Source organism: Protopterus annectens, chromosome 9.part0 (assembly GCF_019279795.1).
Source record: "Protopterus annectens isolate FY-2018-M chromosome 9.part0, PAN1.0, whole genome shotgun sequence".
In the NCBI taxonomy this organism is placed as follows: Eukaryota; Metazoa; Chordata; order Ceratodontiformes; family Protopteridae; genus Protopterus; species Protopterus annectens.
In genome coordinates this window covers 229,235,041-229,260,887 of record NC_056743.1, presented here as the reverse complement: position 1 = coordinate 229,260,887, position 25,847 = coordinate 229,235,041, and the positions used below count along the sequence as shown (strand labels likewise).

General features: G+C 39.5%; 1 protein-coding gene across 2 annotated transcripts in view; it reads right to left on the bottom strand.

Annotated features, from left to right (window-relative positions):
• Positions 1–25,847, bottom strand: part of COPB1 (COPI coat complex subunit beta 1) — a 721,336-nt gene that overhangs the window by 90,181 nt on the left and 605,308 nt on the right. For both annotated transcript variants that reach the window (XM_044082795.1, XM_044082796.1), the window contains exon 18: positions 21,673–21,792. In XM_044082795.1, coding sequence (XP_043938730.1) covers positions 21,673–21,792 — 120 coding nt within the window. The remainder of the gene's footprint in view (positions 1–21,672; positions 21,793–25,847) is intronic.

Below are 25,847 nucleotides of genomic sequence, written 5' to 3'. Positions count from 1 at the left end.
AAAGACCCTGGCAGGCCTGCCTACCAAAGAAAACTCATTTCCTCTCCCAGGCTGGAGGACACCCTGACTGATGTCAGTATGCTTGGGTATAAAGGCAGCCAGCCTGTGTCATGATATGAGTCCTTTATTGCAGTCGGAGCCTGAAGCAGTGTTCAAGTGCATCGGTCGGTCTGCATCAGAGAAGCAGTCATTGGAAAGAAAAGTACCTCGCTGGAGGAATCCTCTCTTTTCCTTTAACTCACATCAGATAAAGTAAATAATTTTCTCCATTGTGGTAAGCAAATCCCACACAGAGACTTGCTCTTCTTTTGTGATACCTGTTTAGGCCTAGATCACAATGTCCCTAGTTGCTGTTTTTGTGCTCGTTTTAACACTAGGACTATCAGGTTTAGGGATGAGTTTTTAGCGGAATTCCTTAGTCAAGAATCTTCTCACTTGCGTCTGATGGCATCCAGTGGTTGTCCAAAATTTGAGCAACCTAAGCAAAAGATAAAGAAACAAAAGCTTAGGTGTTCGGATGACAACCTTTTGCCATATGCCTCTCCCTCTAGGCTTGTGATGGTTGAAGGTAAGGTGCTTTCGCAGCCCTCTTCGGTGTCTGTAACTGTGACTTGGACCTCTGCAGAGACCCATTCTGAGTTTGACATGCTGCTGGTCCCATCTACTACCTCACAAGCCCTTGCATATGGCTTATCGGTCGGGTCCAAAGCCGCTGAGCAGACCTTGGCTTTCGAGGAGCATTTTTCTACCACTGACGCCCAAACAAGGCCTCGGCCTACACCGGTGCTCTCTCACACAGGGCCAAACTCTCACCATGGATGCCTCAAAGACGGCCTGGGGGGGCTCACTTTCAACACCTGAAATCACAAGGGAAGTGGGAGGTTCAGTTCAAGGACAGACATCAATTGGAATGAACTTATGGCAGTTCAATTAAGTCCCGTTAGCCTTCAAAAGAAAATGGAAACCAGGGGTCTTATTAGTAAGAACAGACAATGCCACAGTCATGTGGTACATAAACAGGCAGGGAGGCACGCACTCTTATCCCCTGTGCCGCCTAGTTATGCAAGTCTGGGAAACTGCACACACTCTGGGATTTCACCTCATGGCACAATATCTTCCTGGGGTACAAAATGCTCTAGCAGATCACCTCAGCAGAAACCTGATGGAACCCCATTAATAGCATCTGCATCAGCAAATTTTTCTCAGCATAGAGAATCACTGGAAAGGGTGAAAATGCATAAAGGAACACTCCCAACCATGGAAGTGATACAGCATCTGTCTTCCAAGCATGGCTGCAAGATGTCTTGAACAGAATTTTTTCAGTTCTCTGTTTTGAAAAAGATGAACAGATCGTATTGCTGTTCTGTTCTACATGCTGTTGCATTCTTAACATAAGGGAGTCCCGTCCCCCCGGTGGACTCGCGGACGTCCGAAGTCCGCCCCGGTGAACTCGCGGACGTCCGGAGCCCGCCCCCGGTGGACTCGCGGACGTCCGGAGTCCGCCCCCGGTGGACTCGCGGACGTCCGGAGGCCGCCCCCGGTGGACTCGGATGTCCGGAGTCCGCCCCCGGTGGACTCGCGGACGTCCGGAGTCCGCCCCCGGTGGACTCGCGGACGTCCGGAGTCTGCCCCCGGTGGACTCGCGGACGTCCGGAGTCTGCCCCCGGTGGACTCGCGGACGTCCAGAGTCTGCCCCCGGTGGACTCGCGGACGTCCAGAGTCCGCCCCCGGTGGACTCGCGGACGTCCAGAGTCCGCTCCCCGTGGACTCGCGGACGTCCAGAGTCCGCTCCCCGTGGACTCGCGGACATCTAGAGTCCGCCCCCAGTGGACTCGTGGATGTCTAGAGTCCACCCCCAGTGGACTCGCGTAGCCATTTTACAAAAGACTGATGCTACTATGCAGGTACGTGTGATGCCCCGCGTCTCTATGCAAATGTCGGCCATAAACTGACATTGGGTACAAAACTGACATCAGCACGCACCTAACTCAGAACTTTTCTGCCGCCTACTGAATGCCTTCCTTGCCTTACGCCAGGCCTCCACTATGACCCTTCAGTGTCTACCCCTACAGCTAAACTACTTACTGTTGTATCCTCTGAAGAAGACTCATCAGGGGATGAATCCCTTACTTACACTTCACAAATTGCATCCCCTCTGGGATATGCTTCCCCAGAGGAAGGAGTTGAATGGTACCAACTCCCCAAGGGAAGATATCACCTTTGGAGAGACTATTGTACAGATGAAAAACTTTTTCAAGTAGGACTGCAGCTAGGTCACTGAAACTCAAAAGAGGTATTATGACCTCTTACAAATAGAGTCTCCTAACCTGTCTGCAGTCCCTCGTGCATCCTGCCTTCTTGGATGCCTTCCTGACTGCCTCTAAAAACCCAGAGTTTCAGCATCCTGCTCCAAAGCACCCAGACAGGTTTTACAAAGTCCCTGAAGATACTAAATTTCTCTTCAAGGCTCCACCTGAAGACCCTTACACCATTTCTGTATCTGCAGAATCAACTTCCAAATTACTTCCTTCCACCTCCCTCCTTCCTCCTGACAAGAAGAGCAGATTAATGGAGCACCTTAGCAGTGAGAGCCATTAGCTACCAAACACACATGGCCAAGTAGTCACTGGCCCTTCTTTCGGATGCTGTTGAGTCAGAACTTTGTCAACTGACAGGAAGTCCATCTGTTTTACTGTGTTTATCAAACACCTCAGAAAAACAATTCAGAGAAAGGGTGTAAGAAAGATCTTTTGAAGGTTCAATTTGAAGCTTAGGTGGGAAAAGATGAATGCAGCCCAGTCTAAAGATTTCAAGCATCTGGATACAGAATCTGCACAAATCAGCAAGTCATCTAAATAATGAAAAATAGGGATGGGATGCCTAAGGTTCTGACCATTGGGGCCAGACACTTTTGAAGCACTTGAGGTGCATTAGATAGCCTAAATGGTAATGCAGAAAACCGATAATGTAAGTCAGATACAGCAAATCTCAAAAATTCCTGAAATATACATTCATATAAAATTAATCAAACTATATTAACAGCAATATGATGCTAAGCATTCTTAAAGATCAAAATTTACCATGAGACAGCTGTTTGGAAGCAAAGCTAGGACCAAATGTAAAGTGAGCATTTTTTGAATTTTATAACTTCTACAAAGGTGTTTAGAAAGGACACATCAAGGATGGTTCTACAGGAATGTTCTTTTTAGTACCAAAAAGATTTTGGAGTAAAGTAAATTGCCTTTGTGTATTACAGGTTCTATGACCCCTGCTTCTACCATATGACAGAGCACTGGGGAGAAACAGCTCTCTCTGGTCTGGTGTGTGTGGGGACATTTTTCTGAAAGACTGAGGATTTTCTCTCCACTACCAAGCGTATCCTCTCCAAATTACTATTGGAATCCATTTGACTAAGACTACTTGCATCTAGGCTGAAGGTTGAGACAGAGCCTGAGAGGAGGAGGAACAGAAGGAAGGGCAGGGAGGAAGTGGGTTAGGGGTGCTCTGTGACTCAGCATAGTCATTCCTTTGCAGGGGGTTTATTCTTTTTAAGAAAGGAACCCCTTGTTTCATTTTGAAGAATTATCTTCATCCATTTCCTTTTGGATCCCTGACTTTTGTTTGCCTTGGATTTAATTTGTTCTGTCCCTTGAAGGAAGGCACCTTGTTTGGGCAGAGCTTGAGTACTTGAAAAGTACAGTTGTGTACACTTACCATAAATGTAGATGTTCGAGTGTATTCACTGTTGCAGTCATTACATTTGGGTAATCTGCTGGCAGGTTGCCCTCAGTTGGCCTGATTAACAAAGTCTTGGGTCCTGCATCGGTTGCTGTCCCTTCTTCCATGACGTCAGGTCGTCAGGGGTATAAAACATGCAGCTGAAGCCATTACATCAGTTTTTCTTGCCCCAGATGTCAGGTGCCCTCAAATGCGGAGCAAATAAAATTAAAAACACAAAAATATACCTCCATCCAAAAGCAAATAGACCAAAAAGGCTTTTAAGCATAGAAAAAGAATGTAGAGGTATAGTCAGAGAAAAACAGGGGGCTGGAGGGAGGGTAACCAGGACTGCAACAGTGAATACACTCAAACATCTACATTTATGGTAAGTGTACACAACTGTACTATGTTCTTCGTGTTTCACTGTTGTAGTCATTACATTTGGGTAGATTCCCAAAGCTATGGTTGGGAGGAGGAATTTATACAGCATTAGGACCAGCTATAAGGCCCTGCAAGACAGCAGTGGTAAAGCCAGCTCTGGATTTAGAGAAAATTAGTAAATGACAATGATTGGTGAAAGTATGTACAGAACTCAGGTAGCAGCTTCTAGAATATCCCTGGAAGGAACACCTCTGAGAAAGGCTGCAGAAGTAGATGCAGCTCTGGTGGAATGAGATCCGATCCCCTGGGGGATAGGCTTTCCATGGTGTTTATAGCAGAAATGAATGCAATGGCTTATCCATTTAGAAATGGTTTGTTTTGAAATAGCCTTCCTCTCTGCCCCCGCAGCAAATGCTACTAGCAATTGTTGAGATTTTCTTAGAAATTTAGTTCTGTCCAAGTAGAATCTAAGTTGTCTGCGCATGTCCAAGGAATGCAGAATCCGTTCCCCTTTGTTCTGTGGATTGGTATAGAAAGTTGGCAAATGAATGGTCTGATGAGCCACACTGGAAACCACCTTGGGCATGAAGGATGGATTGGTCCTCAGAGATACCCTGTCCGCATGAATGATGATGAAAGGCTCCACTGCCATAAGGGCTTGTAATTCAGATATCCTTCTAGCTGAAGTGATTGCTAAGAGGAAGGCTGTTTTCCAAGAAAGAAATTTTAAGTCTGCAGTAGCAGCTGGCTCGAAAGGATGTAGAGTGAGCTTCTCCAAAACAAAGTTAAGGTCCCAGGCAGGGGTAGGAGCTATCCTGGGTGGTCTCAAGTTCTTTGCCCCTCTGAGATACTGCTTGAGCAGGGGATGAGAAAAGAGGGGTGGTTCTGTGTCATAGTGAGCTGAAATAGCTGGAGTGTGGATTTTAAATGGAGGAAAAAGGCAGGCCCTTGTGAAGCATCTCAGTTAAGTATTGCAAAATCTGAGGTAAATTGGGCGCTGCTGCGTTCATCCCTAAAGATTGGTTCCAGGCACAGAATCTTTTCCATTTGTCAGCATAAGATTTTCTAGTACTAGGTCTTCTCACCTCCAAGATGACATCCATCACAGGTTTGCTGAGAGATGCTAAGGGTGAATTTAAGTGATTAGCCAAGCTGCAAGGTTCAATGTTGGGAGCCGAGGGTGCAAAATTTGGTTCTCCTGCTGAGACAGCAAAGAAGGTGTCTGAGGCAGGTGCCATGGAGATATTTGTGACACACTGTGCAGGAGTGGGTACCAGTGTTGGCATGGCCAGTCTGGAGCAATCAAAATCATTCTTGGTTTGTCCTGTTTGACTTTTAGCAGGACTTTGGAGAGCAGAAGCAGAGGGGGAAAGGCGTAGACCGAGAGGTTTTTCCAGCTGAAGAACAGAGCATCCACTTTCCAGGCTTTTTTGTGGGGAGTCCTTGTGCAAAATTTGTCCAACTGGTAGTTCTGGGGGGAGGCAAATAGATCTATGTCTGGGCACCCCCATTTGCTTGTCAACATGTTGAAAATCCATGGTTCCAGTTTCCACTCATGTGGGTCCATGAGATTTCTGCTTAGTCCGTCTGACAGTGTATTCAATTTTCCTGGCAGGAATTGAGCTTGTAGGTGCACTTGGTAGCAAAAAGGCCGTGTTCCACAATGCCATGGCGAGTTGGCAGAGGGGGTAGGAATGTGTACCCCCCTGCTTGTTTATGTACCACATAACCTTGGTGTTGTCCGTCTTTACCATTAGTTGTCCTGGAAGAAAGTAGTCCTTGAAGGCTGTCAGAGTATTCTGTACAGCTAACATTTCTTTTTGATTGATATGTAGGTGCATTTGATTTGGGTTCCATTCGCCTTGAATGCACTTCCCTGCCAGGTGAACCCCCATGCATAGTCTGATGCATCTGTAGTTAGGGTTTGGGTGGCAGGGGGTAGTGTGAATGGCAGTCCCTTGTTTTGGTGGCAGGCCTCTGCCCACCATAGGAGCTCCAGGTGTAGGCAAGGTATGATAGGAATCAATGTTTCCAGGCTGTGACAATGTTGACTCCATAGACTTTTTAAGTACCACTGAAGTTTCCTCATATGCAGTCCTGCATATGGAATTAGAAGAATGCAGGAGGCCATAAACCCCAAGGCTTGCAGTATTTGTCTTGCAGATAGCAGGGTTTTTGTGGCCACTTGTCTGAAGTAAGTTACCAAATGAATTTGCTTTTCTGGTATGAGGAAAGCCATCTGGGCAGTTGTATTCAAGTTGCACCCAGGAATATAATATGTTGAGAGGGTACCAGTTGTGATTTCTTTTCATTTATGGTGTACCCCAGACAAGTTAGAACCCTTTTTACAAACGCCAGATGATTTATAAGTATGGCCTGGTTTTCTGCCTGAATCAGACAATCGTCAAGGTCCCAGGTGAAGATTTCTTTGCCTGCAAAATGCAATTACTGGAGCCAGGCACTTTGTGAATACCCTGGGCACAGTAGACAAGTCAAAGGGCAATGCAGAGAACTGATAATGCAAGTAGCCTGCTTTGAAGCGTAGGTATCTTCTGCAAGATTCCCTGATTGGGATATGTAGGTAAGCTTCTTTAAATCTAAAGTTGCCAACCAGGCATCTTTGCCTAGCATAGGAAGTAATTGGTGAAGAGTCAGCAACTTGAATTTTGGAATGTCCAGAAAGGTATTTAGAGTAGACAGGTCCAGAATTGGACACCGTGATTTGTCTTTTCTGGGTACCAGGAAAAGCCTGGAACAGAAACCTTGTCCCTTTTCCTCTTCTGGTACCGGTTGAATAGCCCCCATGTTTAAGAGGGAAAGTACTTGTTTTTGAGCCTCTGCCCACTGATTTCGGGGCAGGTTTGGCCACCCGTTTGGTGTTGGCAACGTGTGGAAATAAAATCTGTATCCCTGGGACACTATTTAAAACCCATTTGTCCTGGGTTATGAGTTCCCAGTTTTTTGCATGAAGAGCAATCTTTCCCCCCAAAGGGGCGACTAAAAGGTAAGTGCTTGGTAATTTTAAAGGAAAGTCATTGAGACTGTTTCCCTTAGGGGGGTGTCTTGTTATTTCCAGATTTGGAAGTGGAGACCCCCCCCCTCATTGCTTAGTTCTGAGAGTCCCCTGGGACTAAAACCTGGTGCTTTTGGTGTGTCTTGGTTTGGCTTGAGAGTGTCTGGAAGGAGCTGGAAAGGACCAATTCTTAGTAGGCCAGTGCCTATTAAATCTTGGAGGTTGCACTTGCAAGAAATCTTTTACAGTTTGCATAGATTTAGCTTTATCTTCCATCTTTTTTAGAACTTCTTCAGCCTTATTGCAAAACAGGCAGTCCTGATTTAAAGGAGCATCCAACAATTTTGCTTTAACATGGTCAGGCAGAGATTGCTCCTTAAGCCAAGCATGCCTTCTAAGCACAGACCCAGTAACAGCAGCCCTGCAAGAGGCCTCTAAAGAATCAAAACCACATTGTAAAGTATGTTTTCCAACTTGTTCAGCAGAATGCAATAAATCCTGTAAGTCTTTATTTTCCACACAGTCAGAGATCAACATCATTTTCTGTTTAAGCAGTCCAATAATATACTGCTGATATTTTAACATATGAAATTGGCAGTTTAATGCCCTGATTGCCAAGGTTGCAGAAGTATAAACCTTTTTACCCCATCTATCCAGTGCCCTGGAGTATCTATCAAAAGGGGTAGGATTTTTAGCAGTAGAAGCCTTAATGCCCTTGGGCCCCTGAAAAATGGTTTCTGGATCCGCAACAGGATTTTTGAAAAGGAACTTGTGGGACTCGGGAACCCTGTAGTATCCGTCAGGTTTACTAGGAGCCAGAGGCAGGGAATCAGGAGCCATACTGGATTCCGAAAACACATCATCAACAATGTCTAGTACAGGAGGTATAGCCAAAGGCCTATGCTGAGGTAGAAGAAAAGTACAGTTTTGTACCTACCATAAATGTAGATGTTCGAGTGCTAATACAGCTGCAGTAATCACAGATGGGTTTTCAGCCGTCAGGCTGTCCCTCGGTCGGCCGAATTCCAAAGTCCTGGTCCGGCGTCGGTTGCTGTCGCTCACTCTTCTGACGTCAGGAAGGCTAGAGTATATAAGACACAGCCGACGCCATGTTCTTCAGTCTTTCTTGCCCCAGATGTCAGGTGCCCCCAAAAGGAAGGCAATACATAAATAAAGCTAATCCACAAATGTAAGCAAATAAAACATAGCAGGATAACCCAGTCAGGAGGTATGAAGAGGTTTTTAGGCCCCATGGCCTTACCAAGAGGGGAAGGAGGGAGGGAAACCTGTACTGCAGCTGTATTAGCACTCGAACATCTACATTTATGGTAGGTACAAAACTGTACTATGTTCATCGTGCATACAGCTGCAGTAATCACAGATGGGTAGAGTCCCAAAGCTATGCATAGGGTGGTAGGTACTATGAGGAAATGGGTTGAGCCAGAATGCCCTGCAAAACAGCAGTGGCAAAGCCTGCTCTTGTTCTGGAATATAAGGGCAGATGGTAGTGTTTTGTGAAGGTATGTACAGAACTCCAAGTGGCTGCCTCCAAGATATCCTTAGTAGGCACACCTCTGAGGAAGGCTGTAGAGGTGGCTGTGGCCCTGGTGGAGTGAGATTTGATACCAGTAGGGACAGGTTTCCCATGATAGGAGTAACAAAAACGTATGCAGTGGCCAATCCACTTGGAAATGGTCTGTTTGGTAACTGGTTTCCCTGGAGCCCCTATGGCATAGGACACAAAAAGTTGGTCTGATTTCCTGAAGGACTTTGTTCTGTCCAAATAGTAACGTAGCTGCCTATGGATGTCTAAAGAGTGAAGCAGCCTTTCCCCTTTGTTTTGAGGGTTAGGATAAAAGGTAGGAAGGTGTATGGCTTGGTTTAAGGCTACCCTAGATACCACTTTAGGCATAAAAGATGCGTTGGTACGAAGGGAAACCCTGTCCTGATGGAAGATGAGGAAGGGCTGCACCGCCATGAGGGCCTGTAGTTCAGAAACCCTACGAGCTGAAGTGATGGCCAGAAGGAAAGCTGTTTTCCAGGACAAATATTGCAGATCTGTTGAAGCAGCAGGTTCAAAGGGAGGCAATGTTAATTTTTCTAGTATGTAATTAAGGTCCCAGGCTGGTATTGGTTGTTTCCTTGGAGGTCTTATATTCTTAGCCCCTCTGAGGAACTGCCGTAAGAGTGGGTGTGAGAATAAAGGAGGATCCGTGTTGAATTCTGCAGAAATGGCTGAGGCGTGTATTTTGATTGAAGAAAATGAAAGTCCACTGCTCAGTAGTTCAGCTAGGTACTGCAAAACTTGAGGCAAGTCCAATTTTCTAGGGTCCTGCCCTCTTTTCTCATTCCGACAGCAAAACCGCTTCCATTTTGCGGAGTAAGCTTTCCTAGTAGATGGTCTTCTGGCCTCCAAAATGACATCCTGCACCTCCTTGGAGAGTAGAGTTTGATGTGGTGTTAAGGAATTTTCCATGCAGCGAGGTTGAGTGTTTTCAGCTGGCTGTGAAGGGTTTTGTAGTTGTTCTGCATCAGCAGAAGAGGTATTAGAGGCAAGGACCAGGGAGGAGTCTGTGTTAGGCTCCTCAGGAGTAGATACCAGTGTTGCCTTGGCCAGTCTGGAGCAATCAGTATCATCCTCGGTTTGTCTGTTCTTGCTTTCAAAAGTACCTTGGGCAGGAGAGGCAGAGGTGGGAATGCATAAACTGTCCATGTTGTCCAACTGAATGAAAGGGTCCCACTTTCCAGGCCTTTGGATGGAAGGTCCTTGAACAAAACCTTTTCAATTGATGGTTTCTGTGGGAGGCAAAAAGATCTATATCTGGCCTCCCCCACGCTTGGACTATCTCCGTAAACACCAGTGGATGTAGCTTCCATTCGTGTGGATCTGTCATATTTCTGCTCAGAGTGTCTGCCAGTGTGTTTTCCATCCCTGGCAAGTACTGTGCTTGTAGTTCGATTTCCCTTTCTAGAGCCAAGTTCCAAAGAGGCATGGCTAGTCTGCACAAGGGGTATGAGTGAGTTCCTCCTTGTTTGTTTATGTACCACATAACTGTGGTGTTGTCTGTTCTTATGAGCAATTGTCCTGGATGCAGGAAGTCCTTGAAAGCTGTAATTGCATTTATTACTGCCAGCATTACTTTTTGATTGATGTGAAGGTGCTTTTCCTTTTGGGACCATCTGCCCTGAATGCACCTGTCCTTCATATGCGCCCCCCAGGCGTAATCTGAGGCGTCTGTGGTTATGACTTGTTTTGCTTGAGGCTTGCAGAATGGGAGGCCTGCGTTTACTTGACATGCTTGGGCCCACCATATGAATTCCTTTTGTAGACAGGGAATTATTGGAATGATTGCTTCCAAGCTGTGACTGTGTTGAGACCATAGATTTTTTAGGTACCACTGAAGTTTCCTCATATGCAGCTTTGCACACGGGATTAGAAGAATGCAAGATGCCATGAATCCCAGAGCCTGCAGGATTTTCCTTGCAGTAAGCCTGGTACTTTTTGCTAGTATTTTGAAGTACTGAGATAATTGCCCTTGTTTTTCTGGCGTAAGGTATGCCATCTGGGTGTTTGTGTCCAAGCTGGCACCCAGGAAGGTTATTTTCTGAGAAGGTGTTAGCTTTGATTTCTCCTTGTTGATGGTGTATCCCAGAGAAAGCAGTAACCGTGTCACATATGCCATATGTTCCAGTAGTATATGTTTGCTGTCCGCTTGGATCAGGCAGTCGTCCAGATAAGGGTAAATTTGTATCCCTTGAAGTCTGCAATAGGCAATCACTGATGCCAGGCACTTGGTGAATACTCTGGGCGCAGTAGATAAGCCAAAGGGCAATGCAGAGAATTGATAGTGGATTGAACCTGCAAGAAATCTGAGGTATCTTCTGCAGCTTTGTCTGATTGGGACATGCAGGTATGCCTCCTTGAGGTCCAATGTTACCAGCCAAAACTCCTTGCCCAGCATGGGAAGAAGTTGCTGTAATGTGAGCATCTTGAATTTTGATACGAGTAGAAATGTGTTTAGGATTGATAAGTCCAGAATGGGTCTCCAGTCGGTTTCTTTTCTTGGTACCAGGAAAAGTCTTGAATAAAAACCTTGACCTTGTTGGTGCATAGGTACCTTTTGTATAGCCCTCATGTTTAGGAGCTTTGAAATTTGCAGTTGTGCCTCTACCCTTTGATTTTGTGGTAGGTTTGGCATGCCTCTCATTTTTGGAAGAGTGTGAAATTGAAATTTGTAGCCTCTGTTTATAATGTCCAGTATCCATTTGTCTGTTGTGACAATATGCCAATTCCTTGCAAATAATGCTAGTTTCCCTCCCAAAGGTGCTGCCAGTTGAGACTTGCTTGGCATGGAAATGAGGGAGTCATTGAGTTTGCTTCCTGTATTGTTGTGCACTGTCTTCACCACCTCTTGGTGCTGGAGATTGCCATTGTCTGCCTCTATATGACCCTTGTGATTGCCCTCTGCCCCTTCCGCGTCTGTATCTGCCTCTTTGGGGCTGGAGAGGACCAGTTTTTTGAAGGCCAATTCCTGCTAAATCGTGGTGGCTGGACCTGTAAGAAAGCTTTGACAGTTTGCATAGATTTGGCTTTCTCTTCCATTTTTCGTAATATATCCTCAGCATTAGTACCAAAAAGAACATCCTTTTGTAAAGGTGCATCAAGAAGTTTTGCTTTCACATGAACAGGCAGATTTTGTTCAATAAGCCAGGCATGTCTGCGAATGACTGATCCTGTAGCAGCCGCTCTACTGGAGGCCTCTAGGGCATCATAACCACATTGTAAAGTGTGTTTATCCACTTGTTCTGCACTATGCATCATATCCTGTAACTCTTTTAAATCTGGTTGTTCAGGTTGAGACATTTTGTTTTTTAATTGTGATAACAGGAACTGTTGATATTTAATCATATGAAACTGGCAGTTTAAGGCCCTCATGGCTAAGGTGGCCGAGGTATAAACCTTCTTACCCCACCTTTCTAGAGATCTAGATTCCCTTTCTGCAGGCAGTGGATTCTTGGCAGTGGAAGCCTTTATTCCCTTAGGGCCTTGAGAAATGGTTTCAGGGTCAGCATTATGGCCTTTGTAGAGAAATTGGTGAGAACTGGGTACTCTGTAATATCTATAAAACAACCAGGACCAAACCAAACAGAAAAAACAACAGCAGCAAGATCCTCTGAATAGCAATTTATTCCAAATAAATTATCCTCTGACGTCTCGGCCTAAGCCTTCAAGGAGTACAAAGAAACTAAACTCTGATCAAATATATATACATAAACACTAATTGAATCAATTAATATAATGAATGATAAAAGCACAATTATTCAATTAACAAGCATTCTCCAGTTAAAATCTTCATTAAGACCTTCAGGAAACAATGTTTTAAACTTTAAAATAAAAACTGCTTCTTTCTGTTGCAATAAACATTTTACATTTATATTATTATATTTATAATTGGGTATTTGTTCCAAAATTGTTGCACATAGATCACTAGGATTACTATTATGGTGTTGTAAAAAATGCATTGCTACAGGACTCTCTGCTTTTTTATTCACAATGTCCCTAACATGTTCTAAGAGCCTAGTTTTAAATGCTCTTTTTGTTTCTCCAATATAGAACTTCTGACATGAGCAACGTAAGGCATAAATTACTCTTTCTGTATGGCAATAAAAAGGTTGTTTTACTTGAAAAGCCATATTATTGATATGTTCAAAAGAAGGAACTATGAATTTGCATGCTTTACATTTGCCACATTTTGTAGTGCCTCTCCTAATAGGATTGTATTGTAATGTTTCATTTGGAAAATTGAACCTACTTTTTACCAGCATGTCCTTAATACTTCTGCCCCTACAGTATGAAAATTTTAAGTCAGCATTTAACCAAGTTTTGACATTACTTAATGAACATAGATAATTCCAAAATTGAGAAACTATCTTAACTAATTCACCAGAAAAACAACTGTATTTAGTTACAAAATACATAACCTCTTTGTCTTCTGTAAAATTATTAAACATTCTTACATTATTATGCATCACATGCTTATAGCTATTATTAGTTTTTCTAAAAAGTTTTTTACAAGCTTCACTTAATAAAGTTTCACTATAGCCTCTATGTTCAAATGAATCACATAATAATTCTAATTCCCCAAAGAATGTATTTTTGTTGTTACATAATCTATGGATCCGCAACATTTCACTATATGGAAGTGACTTAATAGTATGGGGGGGATGGCTACTAGAACTATGTACATATTGCATATTACCCATAAATTTTCTATTTACTGACGTAACAAGTTTTTTACCATTCTGAATTTCTAATTTAACATCAAGGAAAGGAACACAGGTGTTTATCTGTAAGCCATCAAATTCCAAAAGGAATCTATTGGAATTTAAATCAATAAAAAATTGACGTGCCAAACTATAATCTCCTTCTACTAGAAAAATTAAATCATCAACATATCGATAATACTTAATTACATGTTGATGAAAAAATTTTTATGCTTATATATATATACTCAATTTCAAATAATCCCATGGCTAAATTTGCATACATGGGGGCAAAAGCAGCCCCCATGGCAGTTCCCTGTTTTTGACGATATAATTCATTGTGAAATTCAAAAAAATTGTTAATTAAACAAAATTCAGTAAGTTCCACAATATATTCAGTTACAGGAGAATGACCTAAGAAAAATCTGACAGCTTCTATGCCAAATTTATGGCCAATACTTGTGTATAGACTCTTTACATCAATAGTTACCCAATACATGTTTGAATTCCATTTTACATCTTTTATCTTATTTAAGAAATCAAAAACATCTACCAAAAAGGAAGGTAGGGCCTTTACATAAGGGGAAAAGTAGTGATGCAAAAATATACCCAAATTGTGCAGAAAATATCTGCGGCCCGAAACAATAGGTCTTCCTGATGGTTTTAACAGATTTTTATGTATTTTTGGCAAACAATAAAAGTAAGCCATATCACATTCATTTACTTGAAATTTTTTCTTTATATCACTGGTGGTAAAATAACCCAATCTCAAGCCTTTTGATATCAAAGCTTTATATTCCGTGATGGCAACATGATAGTTCTCCATATTTGTCTTTTCATATGTCTTATCATCCTGAAGATGTTTTATACACATCTGAAAATAGTCATGTGGATCAAGAACTACCAACTTGTTGCCTTTATCGGCAGGCTTAAAAACTATGTCATTCTTTTTACTAAGTGAACATAATGTCTGCCATTCTTCAAAAGTCATGTTATATTTAATATTACTTTTGTTACATAAAAAAGAATGATATGTAATATCAATAGTATGGTTGACCATTTTTACGAAATTCGAAACTTCATTGTGTAAAATATGGGGTGTAAAATGGCTATTAGAAGGAATTTTGTCAGTATCTAATTTAACATAAGCATTAGATGGCTCGTCAGATGTACATGAGAAGAAACTATCTGACGATGTATAAGAACTGTTGTCAGAATTATCCTGAAACTGCCTAACATTTTGGCTAAAAAAGTGTTTAAGATGAAGTTTTCTCCCAAATTTATATACATCAGTTTTCAAATCATGTAACCCAGGTATCACTGTAGGGATAAATTTTAAACCAAGATTTAAAACTGCAGTTTCTTTGTCGTTAAATACACATTTAGATAAATTAACAATATAGTCACTGGCATGTTTGTAAGCTGAATTACCATCTGCCTCTTTTATGGCCACCCCGTCCGTTTTGTTCATGGACTGTATATTGGGTAAATTCACGTTGGCGTTTTTGTCCCTGTGGGTTTCTGTATGCTTGAAACGTGTCGTTGCGAAAAGTCTGACGAAAACCTGCTGGTTGCTGAGCAGTCGGTAAGCAGGGAAATTCTGCATCTTCAAATTCTTCCTCTCCCGAAGTGAAACCTCCTTCCGATGCAGAAGCTGACGAGTTTGGATGACGTTGATGGTATGTATCAGCTTGGAATCTCACTTGCTTGCGTTCTTGCTTCCGATAGGCTCTTGAGAAGAACGCCTTGTTCATCTCGTAGTCACGCAAGTCTCGAACAAGTTTCCCCTTCTTGCGTTCTATCAGATTGAGTTCAAACTCTTTTAGTTTATCTTGAGTTTGAACTAAGAATTCATTTAAGGTGGAAACCGGAACACATTTGGAGATATCTTGGCAGATATTCTTAATATCTGTACACAGTTCAGTTTGTTTGAGTTGATCTCGCTCCACCAGGATGTGGAGCCATTCAGTGACACAATTATGAGCTGCCGCAACCCACCGTTTATGAAAGGAAACCTCCGTTTCTATGGTTAAATCAAAGGGTGTTGTTGGATCTTTGTACACCCTTAAACCCCTAGGCGTGGTTTCTGTGTCAATATACCTTTGCAGTCCACAAATATTAAAGAACGTAGATGTTTCTTTCCACATTTTCTTTTCTAAATTTTCAAATAATGTTTTATGTTCAGTATTTGATGGCAAAGAAATTTTCTTACCCACAGTGGAAAACGGATTAGGGAAACGTTTTCTACGATCATGTTCCCATTGTTCCCATATGGGTAGATTTTTCTCATTAGAGTTTCTTGTTAAAGGCAGACGCTCACCTCTCTCTGTAGAATTGGTAGAGTTGGTGAGAAAATTATCCAATGATAACTGGCTGCCATCCATCGTCTCACGAAATATTCTAGGTAGTTGTAGTTGAGGATCCGTAGACATGTATAAAACAACCAGGACCAAACCAAACAGAAAAAACAACAGCAGCAAGATCCTCTGAATAGCAATTTATTCCGAATAAATATCCTCTGACGTCTGACCTAAAAGCCTTAGGAGGTCAAAGCCCTACAAAGAAACTAAACTCTGATCAAATATATATACATAAACACTAATTGAATCAATTAATATAATGACTGATAAAAGCACAATTATTCAATTAACAAGCATTCTCCAGTTAAAATCTTCATTAAGACCTTCAGGAAACAATGTTTTAAACTTTAAAATAAAAACTGCTTCTTTCTGTTGCAATAAACATTTTACATTTATATTATTATATTTATAATTGGGTATTTGTTCCAAAATTGTTGCACATAGATCACTAGGATTACTATTATGGTGTTGTAAAAAATGCATTGCTACAGGACTCTCTGCTTTTTTATTCACAATGTCCCTAACATGTTCTAAGAGCCTAGTTTTAAATGCTCTTTTTGTTTCTCCAATATAGAACTTCTGACATGAGCAACGTAAGGCATAAATTACTCTTTCTGTATGGCAATAAAAAGGTTGTTTTAAAGTTTAAAACATTGTTTCCTGAAGGTCTTAATGAAGATTTTAACTGGAGAATGCTTGTTAATTGAATAATTGTGCTTTTATCATTCATTATATTAATTGATTCAATTAGTGTTCATGTATATATATTTGATCAGAGTTTAGTTTCCCTTACTCCTTTTTGGTTCTTTGGCCGAATGACAAACGAAGAATATGAAAAAATTGCTATTCAGAGGATCTTGCTGCTGTTGTTTTTTCTACTCTGTAATATCCGTCAGGCTTAACTGGTGCAGGAGGCAGTGAATCAGGATTAAAACAAGCCTCCGAATAGACATCATCCAGTACCTCCAAAACAGGGGGAATAGCCAGAGGTCTGTGCTGAGGTAACCAAAGAAATTCTCTGAGTCTTTTCTTGGAGTCTGAAAAGTCTTGGCCTTCCCAATGGAAGTGTTCCCTCAAGGTGTGCAAGGTTTCCCCAAAAGAAAAATCCTCAGGGGGGGATACAGAAGGAGTAGACTGCTCTGCATCCGAATCCTCAAAAGGGGAATAAGAGTGTTCCTCAGCATCAGAATGCTCTGATAAAATGGATCCCTGATCAGAAGAGGGGGATTCTTCCTCCACTCTGGGTCTCTTGTCAGGAGGAGGCTGAGAACCTCTGATAAGAGTTATTAGATCCTCAGCCATTTTAAGCATCTGCTTCTTAGGCATGGGTCCAGGAGATGGGCCTTGTGCAGCAGGCCTAGTTTGATGCCTGGCTGCTTTGGATTTAGTAAAGGCCTTAATAGAAAAAGAGGATGAAGGCCTAAAAACACCATGGGTGGATGTAGATCTGTCCACATTAGTAGGCTCGGCATAAGCTGGGGCCTCGGTTGTAGTCTGGGAAAGGGCCGAAGACCCAGCGGTCTCGGGTACAGAAGACACCGCCGAAGGAGTGTCGTCGGTAGTCAGGGACTGCAAAGGCATCTCACTGAGAACAGGACCACGTGGAGCCTGTTTCGGCGTGGTGTCGGTGGAGACCGCGGGCCTCGCATGTCGGTCCTTTTCCTTGCGTTTTTTGGATAAAACGGTAGTCGGAGTGTCCGACGACATTTTATAGTCAAAAGCTTTACCAAAAAAGTGTTGGGCGAACTCTGCCCGACGCTTGATAGTGCGTTTATTGAAGGTAGCGCCAGCGACAGCCCGAGACGCCGTGGTCTGGGCCCAAACAAGGTATGCAAAGGGAATGGAAATCCTTATGCGGTATTTGCTTCCCACAAGAAATACAATTATTAACTTTTTCTGACATCGGTCTGAGGCAAGAAAAGATTCCCCAACGGGGTACTTAGCTTTAATGAAGACTTCGGTTCCAAATATTTTCGTAATTCAGGAGCTGGCCGACCGGCACTTGCGAACTGCTTCTGCTTCGGGCACCGCGCGGCAAAAAAGACTGGAGAACATGGCGTCGGCTGTGTCTTATATACTCTGGCCTTCCTGACGTCAGAAGAGTGAGCGACAGCAACCGACGCCGGACCAGGACTTTGGAATTCGGCCGACCGAGGGACCGCCTGACGGCTGAAAACCCATCTGTGATTACTGCAGCTGTATGCACGATGAACATCATACTTGAGTCAGCAGTCAAAACAGGAGAGATAGACTCTTCATATCAGAGGAAACCCCTATATTTTCTAGGAGCCTTTTAGGGACAGTTTGAATACATACTGGTGACCTGCAGGCAAATTTATAAACCTCTTCCAAGGCTGGTAAGGGAGAGGTATAGTCACAAAATTGGGTATCTCATCCTCTGTAAGGTTATATACCCTGCCTAGTTCTGGGCTAGTTACAGAGTGCTCCCAAGCAAAAACCTCACTAAATCTAGCAGTCTTCTGAGGAAAAGTAAACACTTGTTTGTACTTAAGCACAGGTTCACCTTCCAAAAAATCAGAGTGACCGAACTCAATGTCAACTAGGAAATCGCCATTGTCCTCATCGGATTCCTCATCATTCTCTGAAATTGAAAGGTCTCTAGCTAAACTAGCACTACAGCCATGTATGGGAACACAACCACCAGACTTAGCTGTATGCAGAACACTCAGTCAAGGAAACTGCATCAGCCTTATAAACAGCTATACAATCTGATTATCAGCTGTATGATGAAGTGTCTGTTTTTCTTATGAACTTCACTGCTACTTAAAATACCTGGGGTCAGAATATTTAGTCTGGCGAGGGGTCTTTTACCCCGGACTACTCCCACACAAAGGGTATGGTTCTCACATACCTGTGCCAGGTACTGCATAGCCCCAGAGAATGTGTATAAATCCCATTCCACAGTGGCCAACAATGCTACAGTACAGGAAGACAGAGCAAAAGGCAAGTGTCTTGACGGCCAAGCAGTGGTCCTGATAGAATGATTAACTGTAGGTTGAAGCATATTTTTAATTTGATTTTTTTTTTCTTTTTAGATGCAACTAGAGTTGATGGGGGGGGGGGGGGGGTACCAGGGTTAAGATCCAGCAAGTCTGGGAAAGAACAGAACACTAGCCAGAATAATAAATTGACAGTACTGGACAATGCATCACAACAAGCAATTAAAGATTTTGCCAATAAGAATGGCCCCACACAAAATCTGCCAAACCTTATTATTAGACAAAAAAGCAGTTTGAAAAGTGTTCAGAATTCTTTTAGAAATGACAAAAGTTAAAAGAATTTCCAGTACACAAAGTCAAAACACCAAAGAGGCCTGTGTGCAAACCAGTGTTACGAACTAGCTCCACACACTTTAATCACATTAAACTGCCATAAAATAATGATTAACAGCAATTTAAACTATATTGTTTTGTCTGAGTAAAATGTCAACAGTACTTTCAAATAACTTTGTGGTAAAACTGTGATCCAATGTTAAAAACACACCGTAGAGTCATATATATAATAAATAACATATAAATGCTGAAAAATCAAAGTTCTGCAGTATAATTACAGTAACAGTAAAGATAGCAGCAATTAATTTGAGGTTCTGACTGCACAAGACAGCACCCAATATTTAACAGCAAACATACACTACACTTATGAAAGTAGTACTGAAAGTTTCCTCAGAAACAGTAAAAAACATAAAAGAAACAGTAAAAAAAAAAAACAAAAAAAAACAAGCATTTGTCAAAGATAGAAGCCAAATAAACACCGCTACAAGTAGAAATTCAAACAGAAATTACTGTAAGCACTGACAGAAATAAAATATTAACATAAGTATTTTTTAAATAAACAAAATAGAAAGAGAACAATAAATCTAATAATAAAATGAGAGAAAGAAGGTCCCCAAATGGGGCTTATCTGAGCACTAAATCAGAAAAATCAGCAATGGATCCTGTGTAGAAGTCAGGTAAATTTCTTCTTTGGATGGCAGAAGACTGAACATTCACTTCCTGTGACAGCTGAAGACTTCCCTCACAGGATACACTCAGCCAATCAGCTGTCAGAAAAAGACAGAAGGAGAGGAGTCTGAACTCTTGGAAAACTGGCCAGTACTAAGTCACACTGGCAGCCAATTCAAAATGCCACTGAGGCAGTGGGAATGACGACCATCCCCTGTTACCCTGGCCAAAAGGGTACTCCTTACACCACTTTTGGCTTTTTCTTTTTGATTTTTAGAAGCACCATGGAGACTGAGGAAATGCATACAGAAAAAGATCTGTCCAATTAGAAGAGAAGGCATCTATTTTCCAAGATTCGGACGTTGCTGCCTTACAGTAAAACTTATTCAGATGCCTGGTGAGAAGAGAAGCAGACAGGTTCATTTCTGATGCATCCCATATCCTGTCAACTCCAAGACATTCCTGTTCAGCATCAATTTATGAGTGTATATTTGAGATCCGCTCAACCCACAACTAGAATATTTTGTTTACAGGGGATGTAGAGTGCTGTTACGAGCAATGCCCACCTCTTGAGCTATTTCCTCATGTGGCACAGCCCGCCTGCACAAATACAATGAATGAGGTCTCCCTTGTCTGGTTATGTACCAAAACATTGTGGTGCTGTGTGTCTGTGTTCCCAGAGGCCTTGGCTGATGTCATGGAGGCATGGTGACAAGCGCCGCCCCTTTTTTTGGAGGTGTGAACTATTCGAAAGACTGCTGCCTTTTCTGAACTGTCCTTCAGGTAAAACTGGCACAAAGCAGAACAGAATCTATGTCTTGCCCTAGGACAATGCAGAACAAACAAGAGGTTATGGACATCTTTGTGAGGAATCTGTTTCCCCACACACAATGCAGGTGTTAACTTTTACAAATGTTTTGGATGCAGATTCTGTTTCCAAATAAGACACAAGTTATATCAACAACACAAATAAGAACACTAAAAAAAAATGAAAAAAAAAACTATGGGGTACCTACCTGAACCCTGAAAGCAACCGACACCACCACAGAACCTGCAATATGCAATGCTGCAAATCAAGAAAAATCTGAAGATGGCACTGGTTCAAGTATTTCTTATACTGCAATGTCCTTGTGTCCTAATGGAAGGGCATCAAGCAAATCCCTGGGAGAAGGTTAAGCACTAGAAATTGGACCAGCTGGCCAGACTACCTTGTAGGCAGGAATCCCAAACATTAGGACTGCAACAGTGAATAATGCAATGACCATCCTGAAACAATGTAAACCACAACCTTGCTCAAAGCCAGCATACGTCACTTGTAGTCCGCAGAAATCCAGCTGCTAATCGTGCATATTAACTACTAACAGGCAGCATAGCAAACTGCAAAACACCACCATTTTCTTTCCTTAAATGTCAAACTTACTTGCCTGCTCAGTGAATCAAAAGCACCAAAAAGGTAACATTCAAGCCATCTTCTGCACACAGTCCTTACATAAAGGGGTTAAAACTTGACAAAATAGTTTTATTTATATCTTTTAGAATGCTCTGTCAAATGCTAATCTATACATTTACATCTGGAAGTCTCTTATTCATAACATTTCCAGAAAGACATATTTGTGATCATGGCCTCCTTTAATTAGAAACTGTCTGCTTTATCTCACGTTTCGGCATATCCAGCATAGGTCTTCAGTCCCTGACAATGTCCTTCAGGACATAACTTATTGCTTAAACATGCACCCATTCTTTCAGAATGGGAAAGGAGACTACTACACATGGACCAGTGATAGATAACTTAAAAAAATATGGCAAGTTACTTACAAAATGTACAGTAGACATTAACGGTCTAGATGCCATGCTTAGTTTATTACAATTTTTTTAAGCATTTTCAAAAAGAACAATGGGATAAGTTATCAAGTAAACACCAAGCCAATGAAAATAGCTTGCTATGTTTACAGTATGCAGACAAATTACTCACCAATATTGCCAAAGATGATACCATTTTCTGTTGAGGCTACTTTGACATTTGCTTTTATGTTTGCAAAGTCATGTGGAGCAAGAGTTAAAGGAGATGGCTTCTCCACCAACTTCAAGTCACCTAAAAACAAAACGGATAGTCAGTAAAACTTCACAGGCAAGGTTTATAAGAGATATAACACGACAAATGGCCAAACCAAAAAAGACAGTATGATAAATAAACAAACTGATTTAATAAAGGCGACAAAAAAACACAGTGCTCTTCTCTAGCGTTTCGGCAAATGATGCCTTCTAGGACTACAACTTCATAAAAATAGATGCATTATAAATATACTCACAAATAAAAAAGAATCAATTATCATATTACACAATTAAGCCATAATATAAAAAAATCCTATTAACAAATTACAGTAATAAAACAATTAGCAGCTTCCATTTGCATTCTGCATTAAGACCATTAGGGCTTAAAGTACCATACTTAAGAATATAGATACTTTCTTTATATTGAAGCCTATTCTTAGTTTTTATTTCAGAATCACCTGTAAAACAGTTAATTTGTTATAAAACACTTGCTTTCAAAAAATCAGGATCACTATTATGACACATTTTAAAGTGCATGGCAACTGAACTTTGAATTTTTGCTGTTCTTATGTCCCTAATATGTTCCTGCAGTCTCACTTTAAAAGTTATTTTGGTTTCTCCAATATAGTAGAGACTGCAGAGACACCTGAGAACACAAATAACATTAGATGACAAACAACAATAATGCCCCCTGGCTTCGCAGAATTTTCATCTTTCATTAAATATTTGGATGTTAATAGATTCCAAATTAAATTTGATGGGCTTCAATATGGGAACACTATTAGATTTTTGGATGTACAGCTTACAGGTATGGCTGGTAAAAAGGTTAAAACTAAAATATATCATAAATTTGAAAACAGTAATAATTTTCTTCATAAGACTAGTTGTCATCCATCTCATCTGTTGGACTCCTTGACCTTTGGGGAATTCCTTACAGTACATAGGCTATGTAATGATAATGAAGAATTATTTGTAGAAATGTGTACCTCAATAAATATGTTTTTGTGGAGGGGCTATGATTTTAAGGATGTTCATAGAGCATTAGTCAAATTAAAAGATATGACAGCTAATAATAAAAATTACAATATCACACAGAGTAGAAACTGTATTAACAGCAACAATGCAGAAGATAAATTTGGACGTAGAAAAATATATATAGTTGCTTCTTATAATGTTTTTTTAAATGAACAAGTTAATATTGTCAAACATTTTTGGATTTTTTTATTTAAATTTAAGGAGTTCTCAGAATCTTTATGTAAATTTCCTACTTTTTCTTTTACTAGAGGGAGAAATATACAAGACATCATTGTCTACAATAAAATGGTTAGACCTGTAGAAAATATTAGTAGACCAATGAATGCTTTGGGAACTACTGCATGTATTAAATGTTCGGTATCTAAAGATGTGGTTAATTTTTTTAGCCATATTAATGGTATTAGTTTTAACCCTAGGGGGCATTATTGTTGTTTGTCATCTAATGTTATTTATGTTCTCAGGTGTCTCTGCAGTCTCTACTATATTGGAGAAACCAAAAGAACTTTTAAAGTGAGACTGCAGGAACATATTAGGGACATTAGAACAGCAAAAATTCAAAGTTCAGTTGCCATGCACTTTAAAATGTGCCATAATAGTGATCCTGATTTTTGGAAAGCAAGTGTTTTAGAACAAATTAACTGTTTTATATGTGATTCTGAAATAAAAACTAAGAATAGGCTTCAATATAAAGAAAGTATCTATATTCTTAAGTATGGTACTTTAAGCCCTAATGGTCTTAATGCAGAATGCACATGGACGTTGCTGATTTAATTTTATTATTGTAATTTGTTAATAGGATTTTTTTATATTATGGCTTAATTGTGTAATAGAATAATTGATTCATTTTTATTTGTGAGTATATTTATAATGAATCTATTTTTTATGAAGTTGTACTCCTAGAAGGCATCATTTGCCGAAGCGCTAAAGAAGAGCACTGTGTTTTTTGTCACCTTTATTAAATCAGTTTATCTCTCAAACGGTGTTGTTTTTGGTTTGGCCGTTTGTCGTATTATACTTTGGATTGTTTGGAGTGTCTTTGCTGTATTTTAAGCTTTACAAGAGAACCTATAAAAATACATATTTCACTATAAAATACAGTTAAAAATTGTTTCACCTGTTACACCACCTTTAAACTAACATAAGTGCCATTTCTGCATAGGCAAAGTACAGTTTTGTACCTACCATAAATGTAGATGTTCGAGTGTTCACCCTGCTGCAGTCATCACACTTGGGTTATCCTGCCGTCAAGTGATCCATGATGCGCCAATTCCAAAGTCTTGGTCATCAGTTCTTCTTCCCTGACGTCAGTGCGCCAGGGGTATATAAGAGGCATCCAATGCCATTTTCTTCAGTTTTTCTTGCCCCACATGTCAGGTGCCCCCAATAGGTAGGCAAAATACATATATATATATATATACACATATATATATACATATATATATATATATATATATATATATACATACATATATATATATATATATATATATATATATATATATATATATATATAATATATACATATATATATATATATATATATATATATATATACCATATATACTATATATATCATATATATATATACATATATATATATATACATATATATATATACATATATATATATATATATACATATATATATATATATATATATATATATATATACAATATATATATATATATATATATATATACATATATATACTATATATATATACATACATATATATATATATATACATACATATATATATATATATATACATACATATATTACATATATACATACATATATTTTCATCTTTTTGTTTCTACATTTTTGTTGTTTCTAAAAAATAAACCATTCTTTCCATTTTTTTTTCCAATTAAAAAAATACACATCTTTTTAAATACATAATTTTTTTATTTTTATATAAAAATTTCTATACTACAATTTACTTAAATTTACATATTTTCATAACTCTTTTATTTTCTATTTTTATGCCAAAAAGTAAATTCAGCTTAAAAAAACTTTTTTTTCATAAATTTTTTTTCTTTTTTTTTTTAAAAATTTTTTAAAAAAATACAAAATTTCTGTTTTATTATCCTAATATACTTTTTCATCTTTATCAAATTTCTTAAAAAAAATACATACAAAAAAAAATTTTCTTTTTTTTTCTTTTATAACTTTTTAATACTTTTTTTTTATATTTTTTTTTTTTTCCTTTATATTATTTTTTTCTTATTCTTTTTTTTTTTTTATTTTCATATTTTTTTAAATATATATATATACCTCTTTATACAAATCTTTCTTTCTCTGCTTTTTATTTTTTATCATACATATTTTTTTTCTCTTTTTATTTTTTATCTCATACATTTTAAATCATCTTTTTTTTTTTCTCTTTTTTATTTCTCTTTTTTTTTTTTCTCTTTTTTTTCTCTTTTATTTATTTTCTACTTTTTTTTTCTCTTATTGTATAATATTATTTTTAAAATTTTCTTATTTTTCAATCAAAAATATCATTTTTTTCATATATACATACACTTTATATATATTATACTTTTAAAATATAAACATTTAACTCATTTTTTTTTTTTTATAAACATCAAAAAATCTATACATACATAATAAATGTTTTTAAATATAAATATTTTATTTTTTATTTCATTTTTAAATTAAATGTATATATACCCACACTTAATCAGCTTTTTGAAACTAATTTATTCAAACATATAATGTAATCAAATATATCACTTTTCTGCATGCATACATATATCTATTTGTTTATACATAAAACTTCCATATTTTTTTTACATGTTTGTTATAACATATGCATAATACATAGATGAGTTATGGGTTTTTTGAAAATGATTTTGTGGATATACTGTATGTATATCTCTGTATCAACTAAGTTAACCAAATAGTTATCTGCACATAAGCATGTGCATTTTTGATAGCTGCTTCTTGAGTGTGTATGCATAATTAAATGATGTAGGTTTTGTGTTGGTGAGCATAGTTGGTTTGAAAGGTCTAGGTCAGAAAAAACAGAAGCTGTACCAGAAGAAAGCATGTAT